At 43.5% G+C, this 25372-nt stretch overlaps 1 protein-coding gene across 1 annotated transcript; it reads right to left on the reverse strand.

Annotated features, from left to right (window-relative positions):
- Positions 1–1115: 1115 nt before the first annotated feature.
- LOC311107347 (phosphatidylinositol 3,4,5-trisphosphate 5-phosphatase 2B-like) lies at positions 1116–25020 on the reverse strand (the record flags this gene model as incomplete). The annotated part of the gene is made up of 26 exons (XM_084149833.1): positions 1116–2293; positions 2391–2500; positions 2821–3601; positions 3756–3837; positions 4279–4431; positions 4702–4789; positions 4870–4958; positions 5065–5178; positions 5281–5370; positions 10416–10497; positions 10991–11079; positions 11228–11327; positions 11475–11613; positions 12057–12153; positions 12741–12858; positions 14040–14236; positions 14455–14557; positions 14651–14751; positions 14857–14971; positions 15134–15406; positions 15506–15595; positions 15906–15993; positions 16117–16257; positions 16608–16888; positions 18973–19036; positions 24884–25020. 26 exons carry the CDS (start codon positions 25018–25020, stop codon positions 2194–2196), a joined length of 3822 nt encoding a protein of 1273 aa, XP_084005959.1. The 3' UTR covers positions 1116–2193.
- Positions 25021–25372: the final 352 nt, after the last annotated feature.

The raw sequence follows: 25372 nt of genomic DNA on the forward strand, positions 1-25372 counted from the left end.
GTGTTGACATTCTGCCAAAAGTCCCAGAATCCCCTGAGGATGTCCTGTGATGACATGATGAGAGTTCCACCAGAGCCAGTCTGACCAGGGGTCTTATCACCCTGGCCATCACCCCACGGTGTCTGAGTCCAGGAGGGGAGACCAGTACACATTTGCCTCTACGGTCAGCCAAGGGGTCACTGACACATACCTGCTGTCAGGGGACACAGAGGGATGTGTTGGCTCATTTTTGAATGACTAACTTGTCCGTATGCACCACCACAGAAGGCTGCAAACACACAGACCGATAATATCAACAGATTTCTCAGAATCTCACACGGACACACGTCCTCCACTCTTGCCTGTTGCCTGTGTTAAAATGAGTAGAACTTACATGGCCAGCGCAGACAGGATATGGTTCTGGGTTCCGAAGTTAGATCGGACATACTTACAGCTTGTAGTTGCAGAACATTTGCTGTAAGGACAAATACGTATTTGTCGCTCCATGGGTACACTTTACATTGTAATTTACATAAGAGAGAAAGTATTTATCCTGTTCAAACATGCAGGCCTTGATAACATCCATTGAGCTATCATGTGTGGTACTGACATTGTCATGTCATTGGAAAGGGTAAATGCAGCACAGAGACAGAGTAGTGTGGTTTTTGTGGGTGTAACTGAACATATAATGTGAAACCAGACACAGGTCTGGTGGGGAAGATGTCTAACAAAGAAAGGCTTCAAGAAAAATAACAATTAGCAAAGATAATAACTAAACCTGTTATAATATTGCAAATCAAGCAAATGCTGATAGCTATTCAATTGTATTTCTGTCATTTCTATAAAGATTGCAATATAGTTGTGTTTATATACTGTATCTAGGTATACCATTGTAGGTTGATTATATCAAGGCATGGTCGATTTGTTTTGCCGTCATTGTATTTCTGTGCCAGCAAGGCCTGTATCATAAAGAGAGGAAATACCCACTTGGTGTGGATAGTTTTATAGTTTTATATGAAGACAAAACAAACATAATTCCATAGTACAGTCTGGGATATGGAACCTCCCCATGCTCAATTTCCTTTGTATTACATGGTCCCAAATGTCCTAATAAATATATATTAATTTCATAATGTTGTCATAACATTGTTTTATTCACGTCGTGCCCCATTTGGTTGAATAAATGTAATATAGCCTACATGTAATACTAATTTCCTTAATTCAACAACCTTCAGAAAATAAAGTAGTAAACTTCCAAGATCCACAGTTAAATGTATATCTAAAGTTCAGATGATGAGCAAAGTAGCGCCACTTGCAAAGAACCACAGGAAAAGAACCACAGGCGTCAAGCACAGGTTTTATGCCATCGATCTTCACACAGTAGCAGTGTCTAAGAACCCACATATGTCAACAGTTAGTTTTATACAATTCCGTTTTTAAAAGGCAGTAAAAAAAATAAAAAAAGTTCACAGAAGCATTGATTAAGTGACTGTGATGTTCATGTTAAATGGGTGGGTGCCTCTTTATTATCTTGTGAGCACACACGAGTTATTAGCTAAGGGAGAGAAAATTGAATAGAGAAACAAGATCTACAATGTAAGAGTAAGAATGTAAATAAACGAGCCCAGAGTTCACATATTCCTCCCACTGGATTCCCCTCTTATCACTAACAACAGCTACACCACAGTGACAACATAACAATACCATCAGACAGTAAACAGAAAGCGAGACCTTATCTTATTAACTTTCCAGGCCATGTTAAAATGTGTACTGGTAAATATGTACAGCTATACATTTCATCCTCCATGGCCCTTATTGATTGATTTTACAAGCTCTGTGCTGTTCTTTATAACGGTAAAGCAGTGGAAAGGGCAGGGGAGGAGGTGATGCGTGTGATTGCTCAGTAAACACTCTCGTCCGGTGACTGCTGGGGAGACACATAATCAATATTTAGCTATGTGGATCTAAATTGGATATAAAAAATGTTTGACCATGGCTTGAATCCACATCTCTCATTTTAAGGTATGGAAACGGATATGAGATGAGGATTTCATGGGACATGCACCATGTCTGTGTGTTTGCTTACTAGAAAGTCATTTTTACTGTAAATAAAAGGACGGTGAGTGGAAGAGATAGCGAGTAGTCCATTAGGGCAGGCATCTGTCCCTGACGTCCATTGGGTTCAGTTTGAGAACTCAAACAAAGTGAGTAGGTCTATAGTGAATCCCAGATCTTGGGTAGGTTCTCCAGGATCCTCCGGCGATGCGACGGGTTCGACACTCCGGCTGCACGCAGGTCCTCCTCTGTGATGCCACTGTGGAGAGGGCAAAGGTCATTTAGCTATCCCTGACTGACTTAGACCACCGAGACCAAACGAATCAGGTTCCATCCACCATCATTCCTCCTCTCACCTGAAGTAGTCCAGGTCATCCCAGCCATTGAGGCTGAGTCCCAGAGTGTACTTCTGCAGACCCAGGGTGCTAAGTAGTTCTCGCACCGTCTCTGGAGCTCCATGGAGGACCTGTATCAAACACCAAAACAAACGTCTCATCAAAAAACTACCTGTCCATTGCCATAGTACATTTTACATTTTAGTCATTTAGCAGATGCTCTTATCCAGAGCGACTTACAGTTAGTGAGTGCATACATTTTTCATACTGGCCCCCCGTGGGAATCAAACCCACAATCCTGGCATTGCAAGCACCATGCTCTACCAACTGAGCTACAGGAGGCCCCCTGTATTAGGGCTATGACTCATTTTTCCTGATAACGTGACCTGACCTAGAAAACCTGAAGAAGACCTGGGCCCATTACTAGGCTCTACATATTACATCTACCCACCTCTTTCTCCCAGCAGTAGCCTCTTTCTGCAGCCATGGCTAGGTCCTTCCTCTGGGCCGGTCTCTGGCATGGGGTAAATGGAGCCTTAAGGTCCACAGGGAAGAAGTCCACCTCGCTGAGTGACTTGGCAATCTGCAGGGCTGTGAGGGAGTGGTCCCCAAGGGGCCCAACTGGCTGCTCCACCACCCAGGGGGCTGAGGCCTGGGTGTGGGGCACACAGGTGGACACATAGGGGTAGAAGGCTGGGAGTTTGCTGCTCCGTACAGGGTGTTGGTGCACCCTAGGCTGTTCTCTCCTGGGGGTCTCTCTGATGATGGCGGAGTGGTTCATGTACATGTTCCTCAGGTTCTTGGCAGGCAGGATGGAATCCTGGACAACATTGTTCTTGCTTGGTCGTGGTTGTATGGGTTGTTCATGATAGTGAGAGGTGGTGGTGGGGCTTGGGGCAGGGGGGATTGGCGATGGGTCCTTTGATGGGAAGAGCTGATAGGAGGAGTTGGTCTGGGGTGGATGATGGTGATTGGTGGAAGGGTAGTGCGGCAGGATGCCTGGAATCTCGATTTCAGTGAAGTCGGACCTGCGAGGGGACTTCCTGTCATAGCCATGCCCCCCAAAGAGTTTGGGTAACTGCAGCACGGAGTCGCCGGCCCAGACCACCTGAGGGTCCGTGCGAGGGGGTGGAGATTCCTCTACCCTGCCCAGGACAGACACACCTTCAAATATGAAGTAGGCAGGGTTTGTGTAACTGCTAGGGGCCGGCTTGGGCGGAGGCGGTGAGGATCTGAAATGGGTGGACAGATAATAATGAAAGTAGGCTAAATGACAAACCACACTGCATACTCCCATCACTAATCATATCTCGGAATCATATGCTGACAATGTATGTTGGCTGGTTTTACAATGAGTGACTTGAAAAACACCAAAAAGATCCTCACCGGCTGATAGGTGCTCGAGTGGACGGAGGAGACAAGCGTCCTCTCACCAGACCCTTCTCATCCTTCTCAAAGCAGAACCACTCTGAAAAAGACAAAATAGATGTTTACTGGACACCATCTAACTCATGTCTTTTCCATATGTTCTGTGTTGTCTGGGGTAAAGGCTGCCCCTGGCGTGTGGTGGTAGTGTTTATGCGTGTTGTCATGGCAATGCATAATGCCTGACCTATAGGGCAAATGGCACCCACTCACACTGTGTGTCCTTTGAATGTCTCAGGATGCATCTGGTCAGGATCAGTCAGCGAGGAGCCAAAAGAGGAAGCCAGGGCAGAGACCACAGAGAGAGAATGCAAAGCCTTGGATCAATCAGGAACCAAATAGAGGAAGAACTGAGAGATACACAGGAGAACCAAAGAGCATATGGACTGTCGCAACAGAAGCCCAGCGGGAAGTGATAGTACAAGCAGAGGAAGGAGAGGAGAGCAGCGAGGAGGTTGGCGAGAGTGCAGGCAGGCGAACCCACCGTAGATCTTCTCCCGTGTTCGTCGCCGGTCCTTGGGCACGTGGACCCTGACCCGCCCACGTATGGAGCCCATCTCCTCACCCCGGTGGGTCAGAAATGTCTCAAACTGCTCTGCTGTGCCGATGAGGGAGCGCAGCGCCACACAGCACTCACCTACAGGGTCAACGGTACGGTCAACATTGGAGTGGGATGAAGCTGTCCCAGCCCAGACACTGATCTCTGGTCAGTTTAGCTTTTTTCTCCCCTAATAGTTAAGATTTGAAGACTGTACGCTGGTCCTTGATCTGTGCCTAAAATACACTTCAAAACATCTCAATGACTAGGGTCAAAGGGCGTTGATTTACTTTTTGCTAAGTGACTGATGAGAGGGGAAATAGTGAATGGTGGCGGTTACGAACACGAAGGGAAGGAGTAATGACCAACCGTATGACTCAAACCCGTCACATGACTTGACAGACAGCAGGAGGTGCTGATCCTGAAGGTACTCCATGTCTGAGACGATCGGGAGAAGCTATGATATGTAGACACACACAGGTTAGCAATGCGTCTTTGGTATGAGTTCGTCATCTAGCTCCAGGTTGATGTATTTACCTTGGGTAGCTGCTTGGGGGACCAGCCCAGTTTGAGGAAGCCAGGCACGTCACAGCTCTGCAAATCATTCTCTATGGAACGGCGGATCTCTGCTCAAAACAGATATCGACTTAAATCATTAATCACATAAGTCACAGAGTTTATTATAGAACTTTAGATGAACTAGCTGAGAAAAGATGATTAAGGACAAAGCACCTTCAAGGCAGGATGAATGAAACTCAATGAAGAACTTGGCTTTGCTGGCTGTCTTCACAATGGCCTCAACACCTTCCAACTCTATCCAGGCCCTCTCCATGCTCGAGCTTGGGTCTGTTTGTAGTACAAGGCAATAGAGGCTCACAAGCAAGCATAAAGGTTATATTATATGACGTATATTCATAGAAATTCTTATGTCAAAATAACCACAATCACCTGTTTTGGAGATGAACTGTGATGTCACCCCTACATGGAATGTGGCAAAAACAGGCGAGTGGTCGCTGGTGAAGATGTCATCTGTACAACCTGGAGACAGACAGAGAGATCTCAGTCATAATGATACAGCCCTGTCCACTATCGTTATGCTATTAACTGTATATCATATAAGCATTCTTATGTCACTGATGATCACTTCAGCACTGTATGTTGTTCGACCTTATCATCAAAACCTGTGGCATAGACAAAACTAATTATCCTTTAGTGGCTATGATGGAGTATGGTGTATGGGGAGTTTTGCTGAGGGAGGTCAAAAGCAGTGCCCTGGAGTCAGAGCCGCGGTGAGGAACTGACTGTTTGTCTGAGGACCACAGACCAGAGGACGTAGGAGTTGCCAATCATACCTTAACAGCGCCTCTTGCATTTTACAGGAAAACAATGAAAGAAATGGCCACAAAATGTTTAATTTAGGAACGCCTTGAGAAATAATACTATGATATCCAATTTGCTGTGTCTGAATGTTAAACCACAACGCTGTTACAGTATGTCTGAGGATAATGTTATGAGCCCCCCAAAAATATGTCCTAAACCAGGGATGGGCAACTAGCAGCCCAATAATAATAATTTAAAAAATACAATGTATTAAACAAATATACAGTACCAGTCAAAAGTTTGGACACACCTACTCATTCCAGGGTTTTTCTTTATTTTTACTATTTTCTACATTCTAGAATAATAGTGAAGACATCAAAACTATGAAATAACACATATGGAATCATGTAGTACCAAAAAAGTGTTAAATAAATCAACATATATTTTATATTTGAGATTCTTCAAAGTAGCCACCCTTTGCCTTGATGGCAGCTTTGCACACTCTTGGCATTCTCTCAACCAGCTTCATGAGGTAGTCACCTGGAATGCATTTCAATTAATAGTTGTGCCTTGTTAAAAGTTAATTTGTGGAATTGCTTTCCTTCTTAATGCGTTTGAGCAGTTGTCATGACTTGCCATCATGGGCTGAGGATCAAAGATTCCTGCTAGGCAAAGGTTTGAACACCCCCTTTCCTGGGGGCCAGTTTTATGACCGGTCGTAAATTCCTTGCAGAAACTTTATTTTCCGTGCCATGCAGTATTGGGAAAGGGAATTTCCCTGTGAGACAAAGGAAGTCTTCCTGCCAAGACTCCAACATCCAAAAGTGGATAGTGAAAAAATATTCCTACTTAAAAGAATGTGGGAAATGATTGGTGGGGACTTTATTTTTTAATTTAATTTTACTAGGCAAGTCAGTTAAGAACAAATTCTTATTTACAATGACGGCCTACACCGGCCAAACCCAGACGGCGCTGGGCCAATTGTGTGCCGCCCTATGGGACTCCCAATCATGGCCGGTTGTGATACAGCCTGGAATCGAACCAGGGGGTCTGTAGTGACGCCTCAAGCACTGAGATGCAGTGCCTTAGACCGCTGCGCCACTCGGGAGCCCAACTTAAAGAACAATCATGTCAAATTCGTTACTATGTTGTGATGTCATTAAAGACGGTGGAACAACATAACTATATCTCTGGGGGTGTACACTTCCCAGTTATGGGGTTTGCATCTAATGGTTGTATAAAACGAATGATTAAGTATAATAATACTTTTGTGAAGATAACAATGTGATTTTAGCATTCTAGATGAGATGATTGTTTTCCATATTGATTTGTTCTCAGTCAGTGGCCATGCCCAGATCAGCACAAACATGATGGAATGCCCCTTTTACCCCGAGTGCATAAAAAGCCTCGTAACGAAATTCACCTCAGACCAGCAGACGTGAAGCGTGAGCTAAACGTTGCAAATGGTTGAAACTCTACAGACGTGAAGTGTGAGCCAAACGTTGCAAATGGTTGAATTTCTACCAGACCAGTAAGCCCCACGGCTTAAAATGGTTGACACTCTACAAGACCAAGAAGCGTGACGCTGAAGCTACACGTTACAAAATGGTTAGACTAGAAAGACCAGAAAACGTGAGACGTTAGTCCACACGTTTGAAATGGAGAAACTCTGAAACTCTCAACCTCTACACGAGGTGAAGAAGAAGACAATGCACTAGACCTTATCTTCTCAGTCTGCAGCTGGCATGTATAGTCGTCTAGAGAACTTTCACTAAAGACACGAGTTGGAAAGGACAATTCCTCTCCGACAACCGCTGGTACATCTGAAGTATCCATTCTAACCACCACTACGACCAGAAATTCTACCAAGTACATTGGAATCTCTGGTGGGCAAACCAGAGTCCTACATCATCAATTGAACTATCGAGGACAGCTACACATATTGCATTTCTAATCAGAATGAGCGTTTAGTGTGGTTTTAAGCATTTATATTTCCGTGTAGCGTAGTTTCCAAAGTAACCACGATAGTTTGACTCTCTGTCTCTCCCTTCCATTCTGACCCCTCCACCACCCAAGCATTCATGCTAATGTTAGTCCAGTCCACTAGGTACCTGTTTTAATTGTATTACGTTAGTAATCAATAACCTATGTGTGTTTGTATTGTGTTATTATTTAGTTAGTAAATAAATAAGCCAATTTGTGTATTGCTGATTCATCAATAAGGTTAGGGTTCTTGCAGGTTCAAGGATTATGCGACATTCAGAATGAGACTGATAAGAGGTATTTATTTAATAAGTGACTGTTATCGATATATTTAACATACAGTGAGGGAAAAAATGCTGATTTTGTACGTTTGCCCACTGACAAAGAAATGATCAGTCTATAATTTTAATGGTAGGTTTATTTCAGCAGTGAGAGACAGAATAACAACAAAAAAATCCAGAAAAACGCATGTCAAAAATGTTAGAAATTGATTTGCATTTTAATGAGGGAAATAAGTATTTGACCCCTCTGCAAAACATGACTTAGTACTTGGTGGCAAAACCCTTGTTGGCAATCACAGAGGTCAGACATTTCTTGTAGTTGGCCACCAGGTTTGCACACATCTCAGGAGGGATTTTGTCCCACTCCTCTTTGCAGATTTTCTCCAAGTCATTAAGGTTTCGAGGCTGACATTTGGCAACTCAAACCTTCAGCTCCCTCCACATATTTTCTATGGGATTAAGGTCTGGCTACGCTACTCCAGGACCTTAATGTGCTTCTTCTTGAGCCACTCCTTTGTTGCCTTGGCCGTGTGTTTTGGGTCATTGTCATGCTGGAATACCCATCCACGACCCATTTTCAATGAAACTGGCTCTCATGAGGACTGCCACAGCAAAGGAAGACCCAGAGTTACCTCTGCTGCAGAGGATAAATTCATTAGAGTTAACTGCACCTCAGATTGCAGCCCAAATAAATGCTTCACAGAGTTCAAGTAACAGACACATCTCAACATCAACTGTTCATGTGTGAATCAGGCCTTCATGGTCAAATTGCTGCACAGAAACCACTACTAAAGGACCCCAATAAGAAGAAGAGACTTGCTTGGACCAAGAAACACGAGCAATGGACATTAGACCGGTGTAAATCTGTCCTTTGGTCTGATGAGTCAAAATTTGAGATTTCTGGTTCCAACTGCCGTGTCTTTGTGAGACGCAGAGTAGGTGAACGGATGATCTCTGCATGTGTGGTTCCCACCATGAAGCATGGAGGAGGAGGTGTGATGTGTGGGGGTGCTTTGCTGGTGACACTGTCAGTAATTTATTTAGAATTCAAGGCACACTTAATAATCATGGCTACCACAGTATTCTGCAGCGATATGCCATCCCATCTGGTTTGCGCTTAGTGGGACTATCATTTGTTTTTGAACAGGACAATGACCCAACACACCTCCAGGCTGTGTAAGGGCTATTTGACCAAGAAGGAGAGTGATGTTGTGCTTCCCATAGGGCGGCGCACAATTGGCCCAGGGTCGTCCGGGTTTGGCCGGTGTAGGCCGTCATTGTAAATAATAATTTGTTCTTAACTGACTTGCCTAGTTAAATAAAGGTAAAATAAAAATAAATAAAAATTCATCAGTTGAGGCCTCCACAATCACCCGACCTCAACCCAATTGAGATGGTTTGGGATGATTTGGACCGCAGAGTGAAGGAAAAGCAGCCAACAAGTGCTCAGCATATGTGGGAACTCCTTCAAGACTGATGGAAAAGCATTTCAGGTGAAGCTGGTTGAGAGAATGCCAAGAGTGTGCAAAGCTGTCATCAAGGCAAAGGGTGGCTACTTTGAAGAATCTAAAATCTAAAATAAATGTTGATTTGTTTAACACTTTTTTGGTTACTACATGATTCCATATGTGTTATTTCATTGTTTTGATGTTTTCACTATTTTTCTACAATGTAGAAAATAATACAAATAAAGAAAAACCCTTGAATGTGTTTGTGTGTCCAAACTTTTAACTGGTACTGTATATATTTGGGGGGGTTTTGGAACTCAGTCGGGATCTCAACTTACTGTTGAGAGATAGAATAATAGAAAACACAAGGTTCAATTTCGAAATGTGGGTGTGCATCAGCAGTCACTCAATTGGTATACGGTATATGCCATTTAGCAGACGCTTTTATCCAAAGCGACTTACAGTCATGCGTGCATACATTTTTGTGTATGGGTGGTCCCGGGGATCAAACCCACTACCTTGGCGTTACAAGCGCCATGCTCTACCAGCTGAGCTACAGAGGACCACACATTTAGCCCATGTCAGCTAAATTATTTTCGATTGGTAAGTTAGTCTAGCGGCCAGCTATCTAAACTTATAGTAAGCATGGTCGAATTACTGACCGGGGTGGGGCCCATTGATAATCAGTTATCATATAAAAAACTGCAAACATTTGCCTTCACCCTATGGCAAAATGTGTGGAATTGTAGGAAATTAGCTTCAAAATTGCTAATGTTTTTCTCCGCCCCATGGCAAAATGAGTAGAATTGCAGCAAATTTGCTTTAAAACTGCTACATTTTTCGCCTCCCCAAGGCAAAATGTGCAGAAATGCAGGAGATTAACCGTAAAACGTACATTTCTGTCATCGTTGTCATGAGGGGGGCCGCTAAAATGTTTTCTCGCAAGGGGGGGCACGCAGAGCCATGAGACACTGCAGCCCCTTATGATGAGTTTTTTTGTGGCCCCCACCCCCATCAAAGTTGCCCATCCCCGTCCTAAACCTAAACCCACCATAGGAGTTGCAGGTGATATGTGTCTCTGAGTAGGACTTCCACAGAATCCGGTCACACCATGATGGCACATTGACACGCACCTGTAGACACAGAATAGAATAATTACTATATGTATTGTGTGTTTGTGTGTGATTGATGCGGACATATTGAACATAGAATTGATTAGAAAAATTATATTATATAATGTAGGGAACACTGCACTCCAATCATACCAGCCATTTCAGCCTGTGAGGTAGTTTCAGTAGCCATGATGACAGCTGCCGTCAAAGCACCCACCCCCTGTAACCCCAATACAGACTGATTGTTTTACAAATAAATTAAGTCCAGTAGTGAGCTATACTTCTTTGTGTAAAATGTTTAGTGGGGCAGGTTACACTAGTTGCAATAGCGAAGCTTCCCAACCTAGCATTATGCAATATCCTTATTTGCTGACTGCTTCACAAGGCTCACAAGTGATGCTTTGTGTGGATTATTCAGCACTTTCGGATTGACTGTAATTCAGACAACACCCTGATTTGGACATAATGTACCTTTGAGAGGTTGTCAGATAGTGCCACAGGGAGGTAGACTCACGCCAGAGGTCTTGTACTTCTGCCACAGGTAGCTGTCCCTGGACCCCCTCTCGTACCGATAGGTGGGAGGAAACGCAATCTTCTCTTCCTCTTAACCAGGACAAAGAGAGAGAAATAGAGCGAGAATAGGAGAGAGAGGGGGTAGATTCAGAAATTATTGACAAGAATCAATAACACAGGTATTTTCACCCGCACATAAACATACAGTTTGACATGATGCCAGTAGGATGCTACTCACTGAAATTGAGGAAGGCCTTCCTCTTGTGTCGTTCTCGCGTTAGCTGGTCAGCACACATGAGCTCATCAAACTCCCGCTTGGACACATGTTTCAGAATGTCCTGTAAAACAATAGAGATTCAGTATGAGAGAATTCAAGGTAAGGCTCTGGGTCTATGGAGATTCTTGTTTTCGGGTTACACTAAATTTTATCTATTTGCTGGGGAACAATGAAACCGAAAGTGTAGAGGAGACAGGTTTTGTCTGACCTGTACGTCCAAGTCTAGTCTGTAGTTGAGGTCTCCACACCAGAAGAGATGTGTGAAGCGCAGGCTGACGTCAAAGGCACTGAGCTGCCGGTCACCCAGCGACAACAGCCTGAGGATGTCCGCATAGTTCTGGTTCCTCCTGACAGGACCACAAGCACAGGGAGAGACATTGAAGGACAACATCAACTCACACACATAGACATGCTGCATACATACAGTAGAAACATACACACTGTACAGCCCTGGCATGTCCTTATATTAAAAGGACACACTGTACATCAATCTGATGATATTTGTGTTGAACATCACCCTAATGTTCTATCAGTCAACCAACACCCCCAAATTATATACTAAACAGCTGAACATTGGAAATGGGTATGTATACAGTTGTGTATACCACAGGAGGTTGGTGGCACCTTAATTGAGGAGGACGGGCTCGTGGTCATGGCTGGAGCTGAATTAGTGGAATAGTATCAAATACATCAAACACATGGTTTGATCCCATTCCATTCGCTCCGTTCCAGCCATTATGAGCCGTTCACCCCTCAGCAACCTCCACTGGTGCATACAATATGTACATACCTGACTATTTTCTCACTGCCAGAGGTCAGATGGCAGTTAACAAATCCAAAAGATGTACTGTTGAAGAGGAAGGAGACGCCAACAGCACCCTTATTTCCTGGAAACAAACAGATTTTACAGATTGACATTTAAAGGTTAACCTCAGTTAGTTAATTAAACACAACATCTCATTCCTGTTAATCATGCTCTGATGTCATTGATCAGGGGTGTCAAACTCATTCCATGGAGGGCCGAGTGTCTGCAGGTTTTTGGTTTTTCCTTCCAATTAAGACCTAGACAACCACGTGAGGGGAGTTCTTGACTAAGTAGTGACCTTAATTAATCAATCAAGTACAAGGGAGGAGTAAAAACCTGCAGACACTCAGCCCTCCGTGGAATGAGTTTGACACGTGTCTTTGGCTGTAGGCCATGCCAAATGTACAGTATGTGTCAGTGGAGGCTGCTGACGGGAGGACGGCTCATAATAATGCCTGGAATAAAGTCAATGGAATGGTATCAAACATGTGGTTTCCATGACATTCCATTGACTCCATTCCATCCATTACTATGAGCCGCCCTCCCCTCAGCAGCTTCCACTGGTATGTGTATGTGTATACTATGCATTCTTTTCTGAGAGGAGGAGGAGGATGTGGTGTTATGTGTAGCCAACCCATAGACGACCTAAGTAGGGGCCTGGCATCATACCCAGTGTGTTCCCCAGGCCAGTCTTCACACTGGCTGTGTTTACATGGCTGATGCGACTCTCGTGCTCTGGCTTCACAAACACTGCCAGCCTCATGTTCCACAGGGACTGTACTGCCACCTGCAGGACATATCACCACAGTACACTATAACAGAGCAATCAAGACATAGGCCTTGATTTTTCATGGGGGTATAGTAATCATAGACATAAGCAATCGTTTTTAGACATTTTATTGCTAGGCTAACTCCAGTAAGTATCTGGTAAATGAATGAGTAAAAAACCTTAAGATGCTCTAGATTTCCAGTTTATACCAATTATTTTTATATACACTAGATGACTAACAGGGGAAGCGGTTTTGAAACCACCGCGCCCCCATATTGGCACTCCTCCACCGTTGTAAAAAAATATTTTGGAAGCTATAGAAATGCATTTATTAATGTCTACATTTGTTTTTGCCACATGTATTATATTACAGACACCTTAATGCATACATTGAAATTATATTATGTGAGCTAAACATTATTTTATTTTTTAATATATAAAATAATTTTCCTTAAAGCATACTTTTTGAAAGTTCTAATGTTACTGTCCCCAATACAACAACAAAATACTTAAATCCATGTCATTTTGTCCTTAAAACATTTATTTGAAATACTGTATAATTCCATTCATTCCAATGGCAAACTTCCTCTTCTAGGGAGTGCCAATATGGCCCACTGGTGGCTTCAAATCCTCTCATTGGCCAATCAATACATAGCATCCGCAATCCAGGGTTTATATACATTATTGGTTTATACACCCTGTTCTATGTACCTCTTGTTGACAAAGTGCAAATACAAAGAGCATGTAAAGGAACTGTCACAGAGAGATAAACACCAATCAGTGTTTCAGGATGAATGGGTCAAATAAAAAGTACATCAAACAGATATCCTATAAGGTGAGCAAGGGCATAATGACATAATGCAAATGTATGTCAATCAGAGAGACTGAAAGCTGGGAGAAAGGGACAATAAGGTATAGGGACAGAACGAAAGAGACAGAGATGGAAAGATGGCAAAAGAGCGGCACATACAGTAGAGATGGAGAAAAAGAAGCAGGGAGAGATGGAGAAAGAGGACGGGACTACAGATAGAAATGAGCTGTTTGCTAAATATGGTGCAACGTTTCCTTTCTCAGTGTTCTAAAACATTTGTTTTCATTGTACATTGTCTGTGTCAAAAAAACTATAAACTAAAAATAAGAGAGAGAGAGAGGGAAAATGGAGATAAATGGAGAACAATAGAGGAAAAGCTGACGCTCACCTGTTTGTACTCCATGTGAGTGTAGCTGTGTAGAGTAGCCTTGATGTGCTCGGTCCACTCCTTCTCCCCCTGAGAGTTCTCCTGGGTACCCAGGGCGTAGATGTCATGAGGCAGCAGAGCTGTGGACTCATCTGGGGTTCGACCCAGACCACAGCACGTCACCCAGGACTGCAGACTGCGAGGGGGAGGGGAGCCACCTGGACACACAGCCATTAAGATCATTAGTGAGGGTCCAACTCAGAATAGACCAACATCTAGTGCTTACAATAAAACAATTGTCTTTCTAATAAGAAAATAGTGACTTTCCAGTGTAATAACCCTGTAATAACTTGCCATAACCATACCAGTAAAAGTACTGATGCCAGACAGTAAAATTCACTCTAGGACAGTGAGGTGCCATTGGTGTCTTAGTTACCCATATTCCAGCTGCCCACAAACACAGAGATGACGTCAGGTTCACTCAGTTGGGAGTGTCTGGTCTTCATCAGCTGTAGCAGTTGGCAGAACGCCTCCTGTTTCTGGAGGGAAGAGAGAGTGTTCTCAGTCAATATAAACTACAATGGAATCCAATGGGTAGCAACACACACAGATGAATGTAGACCTGTATGTACCCTTGCACTCTCAAACGTGAGCTCTCGTGGGGTGTTGTGATGACTGTCCACTACCATGCGCAGCTTGGCTGGACTGCTCTGGAACTTGACCAGTTGCAGAACTGACACATGCACGTTGAAGGAAAAGAGGTGAATCATTAGGATCATTGAACGCTTCTTTATCAAACTCGGTCAAGTAATGTTAGATGTTGATGTTCTTCTCTTACTCCGGTCGTGTGAGACTGTCTCCACTCCAAATGACCCGGCCTTCCTGTCAAACAGCAGCACTCCTGTGTCCACGTCCACTGACACTGTCTGTCTGCCGTAACGCACCATCTTAATCTAGACGCACACACACACACACACACACACACACACACACACACACACACACACAAAGATGATGCAAGATATACAATACTGTACCTCAAAGATGATCAAAATATGATTAAACAGCTGGTATGCCCCCCTAAAGGTATGAAGAGACCTTTCTCTCTCTCTCACCTGGAAAGAGTGGACAGGTATGGGCCTGGCATGGTTCTTGGCTACAGGGACTATTGATGGAGCAGGGACTGGGGCTGGAGCAGGGACTGGGGCTGGAGCAGGGGATGGAGCAGGGGATGGAGCAGGGACTGGGGCTGGAGCAGAGACTGGGGCTGGCGCAGGAGCTGGGGCAGGAGCAGGGGCTGGAGCTGAGACAGGGGTGGGCACAGGGGGAGGGGCAGGCTGCACAGCCAAGTTGTGATTGGTCACAGCATCTTGAAGAGCTTTCAGCACCTGCACAGTAAGAGCATAGAGAGCTTTAGACTGTGTAGACAATGAATATCAGACTGATTTGCATTGGGTGGTAGTGTGTGTGTATATGTGGGTACATACCCTCTTCTCCAGGGAGGAGAGCAGGCTGACCAGGGCAGAGATCTTACCCAGCAGGCTGTCCAACTCCATGTCTGGACCTCTACCCATATTCTAAAAGGAGGAACAGTAATATACTGTATTAAGTAGCTGTGTGCTATGTGCATGCAATACAGATATAAATATGTAATTGTACCCCATGAATGGAACATATTTAGAGATGAGTGATTCAGACAGTGATGCTCTGTGAAAGTTATTTTTCTCAATTAGTGCACTAGAGGGCGTAGCAAAGCAGATTTCCATTAGTTTTCTGTCTTCTTAGTTTGTGTGTCCCTCGTGGACCACAGTAGAGTAGACAGGGTAGGACAGACAGGGTAGGTCAGAGAGGGTAGGACAGACAGGGTATATCACAGATGGGATGTACCTGTGACTTGGCGGAGGTTAAAGGGCAGGTGGGATGGTCAAACACTTTGGCCAGAGTCTCCAAACTGGACATGGTCAGGTCAATCTCACTGTGGATCAGACAATCAGTTTCATTTTCTCCCTGTGATAACCAACAAATCCATCACATCACAAACACTAAATGACATACAACACTTTAACTGTAATAGTAGTAGTAACATGCTGAAACCCACCTGTTGAGTCCCTGGCATGCAGTGCCCAGGGTTTGGTGTAGATGGCGTAGGCCTTTTGCTCCTCTACGTAGACCTTCAACATCCAGAGGCAGCTCACTGCACAGATACTCACTGAGCAGCCCAACCACCTCACCTGCCATGCTGTGAAACCACAGTATAAAATCTATATTTTACGTGGTTTATCCATTATTTTACCAGAAAGAGTAGCTAAAACGAACGGAATGGAATGTTTGTGTTAAAAAAAAACGTTCAACACACTCTGTTGAAAACAAACAAAGTTTGCCGCGAGCGTTGTTGAACGCACCACTCAGGCAAGTTGAAGAGGAAGGGAAAGGGGATACCTAGATGCCACAGGGAAGTGCTTCAGTGCTAAAGTACTTTCATCCCTAAATAACCCCAGACCAATATTGCACATTGTTCCCTATTTATGTGTGGAACTGGAAGTATGTCTGCATTCTCCTGATGTGTGATTGGTGTTAGGGAGTGTGTACCTGGGTGTGTTGAGCTCCTGCAGCCTGTGGAGGAAGAGGAGGTGTGGGGGCAGGATGACTGGGTGTCCTGCGGGGGGAGCTGTACAGACCGAGACTGGGGTTGGGCTGGGACTCCACACCAGCCCTGGCTTCTCATCATCACCTGAGCTCTCGTCACCAGGCTCCGTGTCCCTCCCCACAGGGTACAGCAGGGGGGTGACCAGACCCTTATGGGGGTGCTGGTACCCCAACACCAGGTCCCCCAGTGTACGGAAACAGTTCACCTGCACCCCCTGAGACGTCTGTGGGGAAACACACATACAGTATAGACAGAATTATAATATAAATAGACATTCACAGACATATAGCGATTTGCTCAAACATATAAGAATGAACATACATGGGCTGTGGTTATACATACGTAGGCTGTGGTTACCCAGAAAGGTCAAAAATAACATAAACACATGATATATATAGAACCTACACAACACAGGTGATCTTCATGAGGGTTTCCTTTAGGTACAGGACAGATGAACAAATTCCCTGAACTGGTGCCACAATGAGCTGCAACCCGTCCATCAAGATACTGTTTCTAAACTGTTTCTCTAAAGTTCCTAAAGCTTGGAAGACCGTACAAATGTCTCAAATCCATATGAACCTGTTCAGGATACGCTTGTGTTGTTCTAACATTGTCCACCAAAACAAAATGGTGGTGGATTTTTTCAATGTGACTGCAAGTCTCCTGAGCTCTGGCAGTCAACCGACCTGGATATACTCAGGAGGATCCCTTGGAGTAGAGGTGCTAGTCTCTTAGGCCCTGGAGGTGCCAAACAGAAGCCACAACCACTCACCTCTGTTTGCATGGCCAGAACAAGAACCACATCAAACACTCACTGCCCAGCAGGCTGCAGAAACCCCTGCTATCCCCACGGGACAGGAGATGATGTCACAACCAGCCACCCACATTCTGGTCACTGCCAAGGTTGGCTGCCATGAGTCACAGTGTTCCAGCAGTGTACTAGCCGACCTCTGTGTTCTGAGCCAGTCTACCGTACAAACGCTGCCCGCTATAAACAACACTCCAACAGCCAGCTGCCTCAGATATGTACAGTAAACATGGAGGGGGAAATACACATTCAACAGCCATGGACAAACACATTAAGTGCCAGTCACACACACACACACACTGCGGGTATAGACATATTAGACGCCACAGACACACTCTCAGACACAGGGCCAACAGGGCACACACAGCAACACCGCAAACTAAAAGCCCCTTTCCTGTACGACTTATTTTAGAAAGTTTGTTTTCATTGTGTGGTTTGAAAAAAAAAATTTGGCAGACGTTACCCGCACCAGTTGCCAGGGACTCTTCTAATGGTTGATGCATTTTTTCGAGGAGCTCTTGAAAAGTGATTACAAAGAAAATACAGACTAAACGACACAGGGAGACAAAAACGGCCTGTCTTTTTGCTCAAAATATCCCCTCTATAAAATAGCCTCCTCAGAAAAACAAGAAAGCAACCACGCAATCCCTACGTGGTAATGTTTTTTTTATAACAAAGCCAGTGAGACTTTACTGACTTCAGTGGAAAACAAGCGAAGCAGCGATACAGTAATTGGAGCACAGCCCTCATCTGAAAATAACGTTTATATGGTGTTTTCAAATCAAAGACTCATTAAATGACTGTCTCTATGAGACAATTGTTATTGAGCTGTTGTTTTTGCACCAGATATGGTAAAGGAATGCACAGGCTGGTTTGTGGGCTGCCTCTAATATTTTTTGTTACTGTATTTTTTTCTCCGTCCTGATAATTAGGACCAGGCGTTTTGGCTCTTGAAAGGAGCCGTCCCCTATAGTCACTAACTAAAACACATCCATACAATCACCACACACAAACTAATTCAAAGCATCCCTATCCCCTGTCCAACTATCTCTCAACACACACATCCTTGTCCACGACACAAAGCACCAACAGACCCATCCCCCTTAGAGCACTGGTCAATGAGTGGGTAGGTCAGGAATCTGGAAGACACACAATTTCTCCTCTGTGGAGCTGAGGTCATTCTCCAAGCATGCAGCTGCATGGCAGAGATACCATTCAAACAAAAAGGCCTGTAGCAGAATGAGCCTAGTATATTAACACAAGACACTTCCTGTTTCCCTTACGACAGACAATAACACAACTCTGTTGTAACGATAACAACAACTACAGTATTGTATTGTCCATTCTTTCTCGAAAGTGGTTGCTACAAGAGGATACTATCATGCATGCACATGTAGGCTACAGTATATGCTACAGTATTCGCCTAGTTACTGTCAGGATTAGGTCATGTGTGTAAGTGAGGGGGGGTTTGGAAAGTTGAACTGATGATGGTCACTCACCTGAACAGCCAACAGGCCGTCTGCGTCAGGAAGAATACGATAAGTGTGAACGTGCCGTTGGAACCTGAAAAGGGGAAAATAACATTTATAAATGTACTATATACTATATACAAGACAGCACTACATAGAACTATACCACTGTCATGGGCCAGAAATAAACAATCAAAGGCAAAACAGCTTTAAAGTAACAATAAAATAAGGACGAGCAGATGTGCTGCCCTTGTTAAAGATAAACAAGACGCTCATTTGTTGATGGTGTGACTCAGTTAGATGGTTGTTGTAGCAACTTCATGGTCCACTGCGTAGTGTGGGACTATATGACTACTACCGGGCAATTCCACGCTAACGGAACTGCGCTGAGACTAAGATTTTTCACTTAAAATGTATGCCAAACAAAAACCTTTGATTTCAAAGTTTAACCATACAACTCTATGCACAATAACTACTTTGAACAATTTACAAAAACACATTTACTGGAAGAACTGTGCAGATGAAAAGTTTGGTAAAAGGATTTCGATAAAATCTCCTTCAGATTAAGATTAAAAGATGTCTGCCGAAAGAATGGGTGCCAGCTATGAAATGACACCTTATTTTGGTTATTGAGCCACAGTAAGTGAAGTGGAATTGCGTTAACAGAATTTTATCATGGGTCCCTGATCTGTACTACACAGAAATGCATAATTATGGATATGAATGTCATTATCTTCATGTAAATGTATCTTAAATAGGTACACAATGGTAGAAATATACAATATCATCCTTTGTCTATTTGGTTATTATTCTACACGTTCATTTTAATGAGCTCCTCCACTAAACAAGACCAAATCTATGTTTCACAAGTTTGGACATCAAAGTACAGCACAGTAGAGCTCAGTAGAGTACAGTACAGTATAGTTCAGTACAGTACATTATAGTGTACTCAACTCGTGTGCTCTACTGTGTACTGTACTGTACTGAACTCTACTCCACTCTACTGTACAGGACTGTACTGTACTGAGATATTGTTTACTCAACCTTTTTTTGTACTTTACTGTACTGTCCTCTCCTGAGCTCTACTGTACTGTACTGTACTGTACTGTGCTCTCCAAACTTGTGAAACATAGACATCTATGTTTGGTTCATTTCTTGTCTGGTCCGGACCAAATCTGAACCAATCATAGATGTTTGTTTGGGTCAAATCATGGCCGGTCCAGACCCGACCAACAATCAACATCTGTGGACATTGAAATTAAAGCCTGTCTAGGTGTAACAAAAAACAACATCTGTGGACCTTGAAATCAAGGCAAGCGTGGACTGACCAAATTTCAACTACTTTTAAAGTCCATGAATGTTCTGGGTTGGTCATGTTCTGTGTTGCCTTCCCACTCGCCAAGTGCCCTTTTGGGTGGTGGTATAGATATTATTTTAGTATAAAGTTTTGTTGTTGTTGTTCTGAACCCATTGTCCGCAAATCGTCATGAGGTCTTCAAGTTAGCCATCCCCCACCCCCACCCCGTCCGTTGGTTGCGCCTGTTGGTCTGCCCTGTACGGAGCTCACGCGCGCCAGTTTGCACCTTTTTCCCCATTCTGCCCTGCACTGGTATCCAAACATGCATGGCTTGAGATGGACACCTATCGAGTGTGTGTAGCTAGCTACCTAGTTTTAATATCAACAGTACTGCCGCAGCAGCATAACATTTGATTAACACTTGATAACACTTGATTTACATCATCAATATTCTGTCTGGTTGGCGCAGCCAACGCCATCAATAAACGAGGGATATTGGCCAAATGAGCCACAAAATAACGTGTCCTTATAAATATAATAATACATTACAAAAACACTATTCCTTGTGTTTCGATTTGTAGCATATGCAAACTTTTATAGCCAATAAACAAAAGTGACTGCTGTTGAAGATTTGAACACTAAATGCATCAGGGCATTGCATGCTTAGGCCTAGAAACTAAGGTGTCCACTGCATAATATTAATAAAAATAAATTTTTAAAAGCCTATATTAAGGAAGAGTCTCCTCTGAACAGTTGATGTTGAGATGTGTCTTTTACTTGAACTCTGTGAAGCATTTATTTGGGCTGCAATTTCTGAGGCTGGTAACTCTAACGAACTTATCTTCTGCAGCAGAGGTAACTCTGGGTCTTCCTTTCCTGTGGCGGTCCTCATGAGAGCCAGTTTCATCATAGCGCTTGATGGTTTTTGCGACTGCACTTGAAGAAACTTTCAAAGTTGTTGAAATTTTCCGGATTGACTGACCTTCATGTCTTAATGTAATGATGGATTGTCATTTCTCTTTGCTTATTTGAGCTGTTCTTGCTATAATATGGACTTGGTCTTTTACCAAATAGGGCTATCTTCTGTATACCAACCCTACCATGTCACAACACAACTGATTGGCTCAAACGCATTAAGAAGGAAAGAAATTCCACAAATTAACTTTTAACAAGGTTTTCCTCTAGGATCTTGCCTGCACTTAGCTTCTTTTCATACAAAAAAATTCCTAGTCCTTGCTGATGACAAGCATACCCATAACATGATGCATACACCACCATGCTTGAAAATAGGAAGAGTGGTACTCAGTGATGTGTTGTGTTGAATTTGGCCCAAACATAACGCTTTGCATTCAGGATTTAAAGTTCAATTCATTGCCAGTTTTAGTTTAGTGTCTTGTTTCAAACAGCATACAGGTTTGGGAATATTTGTGTTCTATACAGGCTTCCTTCTTTTCACTCTGTCAATTAGGTTAGTATTGTGGAGTAACTACAATGTTGTTGATCCAGCCTCAGTTTTCTCCTATCACAGCCATTAAACTCTGTAACCGTTTTAAAGTCACCATTGGCCTCATGGTGAAATCCCTGAGTGGTTTCCTTCCTCTCCGGCAACCGAGTTAGGAAGGACGCCTGTATCTTTGTAGTGACTGATCCAAAGTGTAATCAATAATTTCACCATGCTCAAAGGGATATTCAATGTCTGTTTTTTTTACCCATCTACCAATAGGTGCCTTTCTTTATGAGGCATTGGAAAAATTCCTGGTCTCTGTGGTTGAATCTGTTTTTGAAATTCACTGCTCGACTGAGGGACCTTACAGATAATTGTATGTGTGTGGTACACAGATGAGGTAGTCATTCAAAAATCAAACACTATTATTGCACACAGAGTCAGTCCATGCAACTTATTATGTGACTTGTTAAGCACATTTTTAATCCTGAACTTATTTAGGCTTGCCATAACAAAGGGGTTGAATACTTATTGACTCAAGACATTTCAGCTTTTCATTTTTTATTAATTTCAAAAACATTCTAAAAACATAATTCCACTTTGACACTATGGGTTATTGTGTGTAGTCCAGTGACACAAAATTTAATCCATTTTAAATTCAGGCTGTAACACCACAAAATGTGGAAAAAGTAAAGGGGTGTGAATACTTTCTTAAGGCACTATATATTTTGGATGAACGTGCGCATGCCTAAAGGAGACTTTTTAAGTAGCCTAATCAGATAAAAACATTGTGACTGGTTGTGTTTATGCCATATATAAAAGGTAATACATTTAAAAAGCGAAATTATAAATATTTAGGCTATATTGAAGCGTTGGGTTCTAGGTGCACAAGGAATAGCCGCTCGGATTGGAGAGGAGGCAGAGCATGTGTTAAGTTTTCCTGAATAACTGGGCCTGCCGTGAGCATATGTAGCCACATTATTATAGAACGACTTGGGAGAATGATGTTCTGCAACAGACAGCACATTCAGTATCAGAAGTAAACATATAGCCAGACTGGCCTGTCGAGAGTAGACCCACAGCTGATCCAAATCAAATCAAACATTCAAATCACAGGGCTTTTGTGCTGTTATTCTAATTACATTTTCACTGCAGCCCAGAGTAGGCTAGAATGTTGTACTCATTTGAAAACGATAATGCAATTATTCATTGCATTGCGGTGTTGTAGGCTAGTATAGGTAGGATAATTGTATTGTTCATAAACAAGACCAATAGGGGAGATTTTTGAGCTGCGTGTGTCATTTCTTCACTGTTCTTTCATGTGTAATGATGCACCTGGCCTCTCCTCTGCCTATCAGCTATTCCTATTTGTTCTTGTAGATTCGTATTCAAAATTGATGCAGCTTTGAATGTTTTTATATGTGGTATATATGCTAGTTAGCCTGTTGCAGATCTGTACAAACGATCCACCTCCCACTATTGTCACTTTGCATGGTGGATAGAGGGCAGGATAGACAGTTAGACTAGTAGAATATACTGACCTGTGGTATAGTAAAAGTTAGCGGCAGAAAGGCGTAGTGCATAAGGGAAGTACCAAAACACCTTGTTAAAGGGGAGGGAAAAAAACGTACTACCCTCCCCAAAGCAAAATAAAAGTTTGACAACCCTCCCCTATTTTGGACCACCCCTCCCCCCAGTAAATTGCGATCTGTCCCTAACTATCAGATTTACATTTACATTTACATCATTTAGCAGACGCTCTTATCCAGAGCGACTTACAAATTTGACTTACATCAATCATCATCAATGATCAGCTGATAACACACCCTCTTTAAATCACTTAATAATTCATTAACATAATTGATATCAGTAAAAACATTATAACTAATTGATAGGTCTACCTTTACTTGTCAACTTTTATTATTCTCCATCCTCATGAAAATATCTTACAAATATGTGGGTTTTTGGTAACAGAATTTCAAGGCACAAGGCAATGTTTCTTAAACTTACAGAAAGCTGAATTTTTTTTCCTAAACTAAATATAAATGTTGATATTAGTTGGCAGGGGTCTTTACTTCAACATTATTGTGTTTCGATTTTTTTCTAATACCTTTAAATACTTTTTCTGGTAGATGTTTTCTAAGACTCCTTTTCCATGTGTTTGACAAGAAACAACCTACACAAACTAGCCTGATGGGTGTCATTCATCTGGACCGCATGTGGGCTTCATGTTCGATAATAATCACTTGGTAGCAAAATCATACCACTAGTCTGTGTCAAGGATCCAATAGATGGCTAACTTTTATCTCTACTACCTCTCACAACCTTGAAACACAGTACAGTAAATGCCTATAAAACCCCCTGTTGAAAGCTTGGCCTTGTGATGCCCGGTAGAAAATCACATGTATCATTCATCTAGAAGGAATCCATATTTCCCTGTAATGAAGTTAGAGAATAATGTCAAGACACAGTAGACCTGTATTGATGTGGAGATTAGATTAGTGTACAGTAGACCGACATACAACATAGAGAGGAGGAATAGGTACAGAGACAGAGGGACAGGAAAAACACAGAATATAATACACAGCAAAAGAGAGAGAAAGGGGAATGAGGAAAGAGAGAATGAGACAGCTAAGAGAGAGGGGGGGGGGGCAGCATGATCAGCAGTGGGGCTCAGCTTTCAGGAATGTGTCTGGCTCGGGGCTGCTGTGCACAGAGAGCCGTGTGGTCACTGCAGCTCCCGCCCTCTTCCAGGGGCCCCAGGGAAGACTGAAGGGAGGGGGTGGAGGGGGGGGGGGGGGGGGGGGGCCTAAGCCAGGGTTACACACGCACACTGTCCAGGCTTGGTTGGGCTGTATCGAGACAGGGCAGCCTGAATGTTCAGGAGATATAGACTTCCAGCAGCCCTGTGAGCCACAGCCTTCTCCCTGCCCGCTGGCCCAGCTCAGAGTGACACTGATGGAGATGACAGCGAGACAGGCTGCTAACTCCATTTACAATACAGACATTGAGGCACTCTATAGCACTTGTGAATATGAGGTTAGTTCCCCTTCCACTGACTGTGAGCATCACTGAGTTGATAATGAACATACACACTCAGAGATGGAAAGGAATGTTGTGTTTGTGTGTGTGTGCGTGTGCGTGTGCGTGTGCGTGTGTGTGTGTGTGTGTGTGTGTGTGTGTGGTGGTAGGCTACTCACAGCAGACAGAGGGCGTAGGCTCCAGGCACAGACTCACTGTCCCTGACCAGGAAGCTGCCGTCCCTCCCAGCCCGGGCTAGCAAGTCCTCCGCATGCACACGGCTGATGTCACGGTGGTACCACGCCGCCATCGCCATGACAACCGACGCTGTTGTTGTCCACCGGTCAATCAGTGGAGTGTCTTTCTGTCCAACAAGGTAATCCAACAGCAAGGTGTAAGGTCAGAGATGACACACACACAGTCTGTCTCAGACACCTGTGTCATGGCACCATGAGACCCTCCAGTCAGCAGCTCTCGTTGTTCAATCCTCTTGAGTGTTCACAGCTTCTCAAGCATCCTGGTCCTCATTAGTAAGGTCGAGACAGGACCACAACAGCAGCCCTCCTCATTTAAGACAGGCACGCCTTCCAGGGTCCTACTGGGTTACACATCCTGTTGCATTTGAGGATTGTTGCCGTTGTAGAGTCAGAGTGAATAGCCCTCCCACA

Source organism: Coregonus lavaretus (genome assembly GCF_964263955.1).
Source record: "Coregonus lavaretus genome assembly, chromosome: 32".
Taxonomy (NCBI): domain Eukaryota; kingdom Metazoa; phylum Chordata; class Actinopteri; order Salmoniformes; family Salmonidae; genus Coregonus; species Coregonus lavaretus.